Here is a 6,547-nt window from a genome sequence, read left to right as displayed (position 1 = left end):
AGGAAGATACATGAACTGTGCACGGGCATTTAGACTTTGAAAATTATTTATTGGAATGGACTAGTTTAAGTGATGTTGCTGATGTTGGAATGTACCAGTATTCTAATTCAATGCCAAACCAAAAGCCGGCTGTTATTTTGTTTTGGGCCTTAGTATTGACCATTTTAGGACAACTTCCACAAGAAAGTTCAGATTTGACAAACCCATTTTTGTCGCGGGCCACTTTTGAGTTGCGTCTTCCCTCTGAGGGCCGTTTTGTTTTATCTCATTATCACATTATTACTTGTAAGGGTAACAAAATTATTGCAACACCTCAACATTTATTACACATGACAATTCACTCCTTTTTTTTTTTAGCAAGGATCATACAAGTTGACACACATGATTTTCTTTCAGGGGGCCACGCAAAATGCGGAGCGTGGATGCGTATTTGGAACTGAGAGTCACCGCTTGGAATTGATGCGGATTTACATGGGACAGGAGAGGTGAACCAATCTCTTTTTTCATCACTGGACGCCACAGCTTCTTGCTGAGTTTCAAATTTAGCTTGTAGCCAACGTGCACATTTTGAGCATGACGTCTGATCCACTGGTGAAAGGACACTTTGATTCTCTCTTCTTTCATCTATAATTGCTTCAAACAGCAAAATGTATGTATGAGGGAGTGGTTAAGATTGCACGACTGTGTTTTTATGTTAGGAGTTATTTTACTTCATGTTAACTGTTTTCTAAAGTGCTTTGTTACAGCTGCAGCTATTGTGAAAGTGCTATATAAATCAGGATGTATTGTACAGTGTATGTGGCAGGCCAGATCTGACCCCCAGGCCTTGGGTTTGATACCTGTGATCTGGAGTGTTTTCCATCTATTTTAGTAACTGATTTTCTCAAGCCTTTTCAGTGTCAAAGGGGAGTTTTTTCCCTTCATCCATCTTCAAACTAGTACATGTTTGCATGCGACGCTGTAGAAAAAAAATCTGGTTTTGAGGCATTGTGTCAAAATGAACCACAAAAAAAATTGCACTCAATTCAACAGTTGTCTTCACAATTAGCTTTATGCAGCCCGATTAGTCAGGGCTCAGGTAACAACTAATCGCGTCTCAATTTCTGAAAACAGTTGGTCAGCGATTGGTCATTAATTCATCCTTGAGCAACTGATGTCGTTTTCCTCTGACAGCAAGTGGCAAAAATATCCGGCCCCCGAGATGGCTAAAAACAGACGGGTTTTGCCGCTGAACTCCTATTCCGCAAACTTGGTATTAACCGGAATACTGTTTGTTCGGGGGGGGGGTGTAGAACATATTACTGTATTGACAATTTTTGGGTTGATGTCCCCTTTCAAAATAATTTGTGTACATGTCTAGTTTGACTGCAACCTTACCCCAAACCCTTGCAGTCCTCGATCACACAGAATGTATTTGCTTACTAGTTACTGAAGCCAATATCCCAATTAGTCACATAAGTTCGTCAATCCCATTAAAAAAAGTAAACAAGCAAAAAATGGTACTCCAGATTTATTTCCAACTTAAAGCCATAATGGAGATGAAATTTTGAATGCAACCATGTACCCAGAGTGTGGAGGAAAGCAGTCATTTTTGCCCGATGTCAAAAAAGTCCAAATCTGGGAGCTTTGAGAATTTTCCTTCAGTTTTACTGACAAAAAAAGTCAAATCTATTCGCCAAGGGAAAAAAGTTAAAACTATTGTTCACCGGGCCATGATGTAAATATAGCAAATGATGCATTCTGCTCTCGGTGCGTTTAGGGAGAAGCAGCAGCAGCCAGTTGATAAACAGGTTAGTCCATGTCGTTACTGCAAAAACAACAATCAATGATTTAGAAATAGTATGCAACATTTGGCATAGTAGTACATTTAACATTTGTCCTTGTGTACTTACACATTTCTCAGGTCTGACGCCATCTTTAAAGAAGCGCATGAAAGGTGTGACATTGTCCTCACGGTAGTCCAGGATTGCAACCATGCCGTCAGTGTTCAAGGACTCCCCTATGAAAAACTGACATGAAGACAACTGGGATTAAAGAAAGACAAGACACTATAAAAAAAACGAGCAGGTGAGCAGTCTTTTTTTTTTTTTTTTTTGCTTCAGTGCAAATCATCAAAATGGTTGGTTTGTATGAGGCCCCAGAAGACTATAGTTGGTTTCCCAGATGACATTTTTAAAAGAATCTTTATTGCTCGAGTAGGGTTCAAATGCATTTCCTTCTTCTGAAGCCTGTCTGCTGTTGATTTGCTTTTGTTAGACAAATTATCTGCAAAACGGAGGATGTTCAGCACCGTTACGTTCCTATGTACAGCACGTTTTATACGGCGATGGTTGTTTTAAAAGGGCTCGATAAATACAGTTGAGTTCTAAGTAGAAGTCGTCCAGTAAAAATGACTGCAAGAAAACAGAGCAGAATGCTGAATGAGGCAAAGAGAATTCTAACGTGTCGGCTGAAGAAATCGCAATCCACGTATATGCCTCAGAGGCGGTCCTTGAACGCCTCTCGAGTAAAACGACAGAAGAGAAGGCACGGAGACGGAGAAAGACATGTCTGTGTTGGTTGAGACTGAAAAGCATAAAGTATCCGTTTTAAAAACCAACACCACAGCTCTACTTTTTCAAAGCTGTAACATATGTCAGCTTGCCCATCTACCTGGTGTTACTGTTGTAGCGACGCCACTCGAGCGAAGCGCGCCTCAGCAGTCGATAGTCCGCTGCTCTCTGCTATGCATGCGAACATGTACGCACACACGCGTCTTTTGGTTTCAACCAATCACCGCCAACGCAATGGACGTCACACATCAAAGAAACTTTGAACTATGACAACAGCTAAAATAAGATAACCGAGACGGCACAACGCTCCAAGTCGGACGCACGCGTTTTTCTGCTAATCTGTGTTTCCTTTTTTGTCCAAATATATATATTTTTACTACAACAGCTGTCTTGTCCAAGGCGTCTTTAATTCGTTCCACTGGGGTTTAGCAAGTGTGTTTATAAAGAGCCGAAAAGATCTTCTGTTACTGGTGTTAGTGCCTCAACACGGCTACGCTCGTGACATCAAAACAACGAACTCAAACGCGTGTTCGTTCAATGTTGTCAACTAAAACCCGGATTAATTTTAGGCAATTTCCCCTCAATTTTCCGGAGGAATTTTAATGAAAATTTGAAAATCCGGTATTCCGCAGACATGCCGAAAGCTGAAGTTAAATAAATCAGAAGATGGGGACTGTGAGCTGATCCTCAAAAATAAGGTTCATCCAAAAGAAGGAAGATTTGAAAAGCATCCCCGCCCCTGTATGTTTTGCAGTGAGCGCGTGCACATGTAGTTACTTGTAAATCCTTGAAACCTCCTTGGAGAAGCTTTTTCACTTCATTATTGGCGTCAAGCATAAACTGCTCCACTCTTTCAGGGTTGGTTTCTTGCATCTTTGCCTTTATGCTGAACAAGAAAGGAAATGCTTGAGACGGCGCACCAGAACATCCCTTTAAAGTATGCCAATCGATATAGAAAGACAAGACGGCTAAGCACGGGGTGACGCACCTCTTGAGGTATGCCTTGATGTGGGCGAGGTAACTCTTCTTGTCGTAGGTAGTCTCCTGCAGCTTGCTGTAAAGGACGATGTTCACGCCAGATGTCACAGACACATCTGTGGTCTCCGCTTGCTCCTCAGTCGATGCGTTACCGCCGATTAAAGAGTCGTCGATGTCCCCTGAGGTGGTGGTGACGACCTAAAACACAAGTGGGACAATTTAGTAGGCATCACCAGTTGTTGAAGTTTGCTTTTCAAATGGCTGAATAATATTGCACGCTAGAGCAATCCAATGGATTTTTTTGAGAGGGTGCATTCCAGAAAGGAATCCAACCTCTTCATTGCGGGCATGCAAATTGTCACCCAAGGTCAATGTTTAATTATTACAAACTTAATGCCCTCGTCCTAACGCACATGCACACACATTCGTTTCCATGGTTAATTTGTGATTCATAACACATTTTGTATCTGCATTAAATGTACAAAAAATATATATTCTTTCAAGTTTTTCATACTCTTACTTATTAGCACCTTTATTCCCCATGATATAAAAGTACAATAAGTAAAGCTACTTCGACTGCCTACCAATGATGTATCTTTTAAAATTTGTCCAGCGTGTGGCAGCTGTAAGAGATCAGCCAGGATCATGCTGCAGAACAAGTAGAAGTAGAGGAGGGATGCGGTTGCGTGTAGTTTCTAGAGAGTGCATTTGAACCAGTCGGGATGGAGAAATCAAAACAATGAACTCGTGAGGATTGCTTTTGGGGAAGAAATTCTTCCACCATGAAGAGGGACGTTTTCATCCGTGCAAAAGTAAGAAGCAGCCATCAAAGAGGCTCCATGTGCACGAACATAGTCTGCCTCATGCAAAAGCCAAACCGCAGCGAAGGTGCCTTCGCAAAGGCAAGCAAAGTTCAGCAGTTCAATAGAGTGAAGTGTTATTTGTGATGCAGCTTTCCAACCAACGGGCCAGAAATAACACCAGTTACACTGGGCATCTTCAGGCATCGATTAAAATACACCTCAATTCTAAAGAGGAAGTGACTTGGGGTCATTGCAAGTGACAAGCCAGGCATACTTCTTTCTACCCACAATCTTGCTGCTGAAGGCTGTAAATTTCCCCAGTGTGGGACAAATAAAGGATATCTTATCTTATACACTTGGCCCATGCAGACCCCTTGGAGAGCTGGGTCAGCCAAGCTGAGTTCTCAGTGCTAACTCGCATCCTACCAAAGGTGTCTTAATTTAAATCAGGCACCTGGACACAGTTTTTTCTTTTTAAATGACATTTTGCCTTAATTTTCACATAATCCATTTAATCACTTAATTCTTTTGAATGACCAGCAGAAATCCCAATTTGGGATAAATTAAGTGAAATGAAACAACTTCCGGCTGCTCAAAAGTGGGGAATCACTGCAGTACGTTCTGAACATTAGTGGGTGAAATATTTTTGAGCTCTTAATAGCAGTGCTTCTGAATTTAGAACAGGGCCAGATCAGATACCCTCACTGGCCAGGAAATGATCCTCCACCTCTGCATTTAGGTGAGCTCCTATCAGAAGTCTTAATTGTGTCGCCATGTAGCTATGTTAGTCATTCACGTGTTGTGTGATGTTTCGGCAGCAGATGACTAACAAACATGATGAGGTGTCCATGAGTCATTGAGCTAACATAGCAAAACATTTCTTCCTTGTACCATGCATGTTACTGGCCTACCTTTCCTTCCACTTCATAGAAGATTGCAGTCTCCTTGATCGGGAAGATGTCTGAGAACATCTCATCCTCTAAGCATGAATGAGAAACATTTTTATGGGGAAAATGAGTTAATTTTATTCAATACCAGATGACACGTCCAGCTTACGAGTTTCAAATCAGCGCCCTAATGTAGTGACAGCCTTACTAATCATGTTTTTCCACGACAGTTAATAAATTTTGGCTTAGTGGTTAGTAAGACAACTGTATGCTACCAATTAGGTAAAAATGGGAATTAGGTGACACGATACTAGTAGTGCTACTAGTGACGCACTTTGAATACTAGTGCACCGTTGGGCCTAACTATTAACACAGTTTGCCTACGAGTATGACGAAATTAAAGACGGGCGGTTATTGAGTGCGCCGGATTGTCCAGAGGGTACTAGTACGTGCTGTAGACCTTAAATTGGCTATCAACTAAACGCCCAAACGGTCTCTAGGTATAAACGTACGCCAATAAAGCAGATGGGGGAGAAGATTCTCGTCGGTGTGACGCTAATGCTAAGTTTAGATCGATCATGAAGACATCTTCCCTCAGCGTTTAAACTACTGTACAAGCGAGCGAGTACTACTACACGACTCCGGGGCGCCATCAACGTTCAGAAGGAGCCGTCTCAAACGTTACACGATTTATTTAAACTGTAACGGTAACCCTCGAACAATGGTCGCCGTAATGGCGTCATCTTTTTAGCATTAGCATTAGAACCACGACGGCACGAGTTAGCTGGGCGGCGAATTAGCGGACGCTAGCTAAGAACTGTTTTGAAACATTTTTTTTAACCTCTCAAATAACTTCCGCGACGGCGATTGTGAAAGCAATAAGGGGGGGAGGTAGATCAAGAAACGACCTACCGCTGATGATACACTTGTAGATGATCATTTTTGCCGCTTTGGTGTTCAATCTTGCCGCGACAGAAACCAAGCCGCCCCAAACCAAACGCGAGAGGAAAAGGCCGAGTAGGCCACGATGCGGACCATTTACATCCCGTTGACGTCATCATGGGGGTGGGCTATTGCTAACTTTTGACTCGCGGACTTTGCTGCCATACTCACGGTGTGGCCAAGGCCGGTACTACACCAAAGTAATCACTTTTTTTCCGGGTTTTTTTTGGACCGTGGTGAAACAACGAAATGTTGCCTTTGCTCGAAATCCCGCTACAGCTGAGACAATTTCAAACTCATTTTAAACCGCTAGTGCTGAATTTTTTTACACGAAATTATTAACTTTGTACAGCACTTAAACCGCATCTGAAATAATACAACACAT

At 42.1% G+C, this 6,547-nt stretch overlaps 1 protein-coding gene across 1 annotated transcript; it reads right to left on the bottom strand.

Moving 5' to 3' along the window:
- Positions 1–1,494: 1,494 nt before the first annotated feature.
- Positions 1,495–6,249, bottom strand: tpt1 (tumor protein, translationally-controlled 1). The gene is made up of 6 exons (XM_019882516.1): positions 6,133–6,249; positions 5,245–5,312; positions 3,541–3,728; positions 3,330–3,438; positions 1,893–2,009; positions 1,495–1,807 (listed from the first exon to the last, which is right to left on the bottom strand). Exons 1-6 carry the CDS (start codon positions 6,158–6,160, stop codon positions 1,805–1,807), a joined length of 513 nt encoding a protein of 170 aa, XP_019738075.1. The 5' UTR covers positions 6,161–6,249; the 3' UTR covers positions 1,495–1,804.
- Positions 6,250–6,547: the final 298 nt, after the last annotated feature.

This window comes from Hippocampus comes, unplaced genomic scaffold, assembly GCF_001891065.2.
Source record: "Hippocampus comes isolate QL1 unplaced genomic scaffold, H_comes_QL1_v1.1 scaffold111, whole genome shotgun sequence".
Classification (NCBI taxonomy): domain Eukaryota; kingdom Metazoa; phylum Chordata; class Actinopteri; order Syngnathiformes; family Syngnathidae; genus Hippocampus; species Hippocampus comes.
This window is presented reverse-complemented; position numbering and strand designations above follow the sequence as displayed.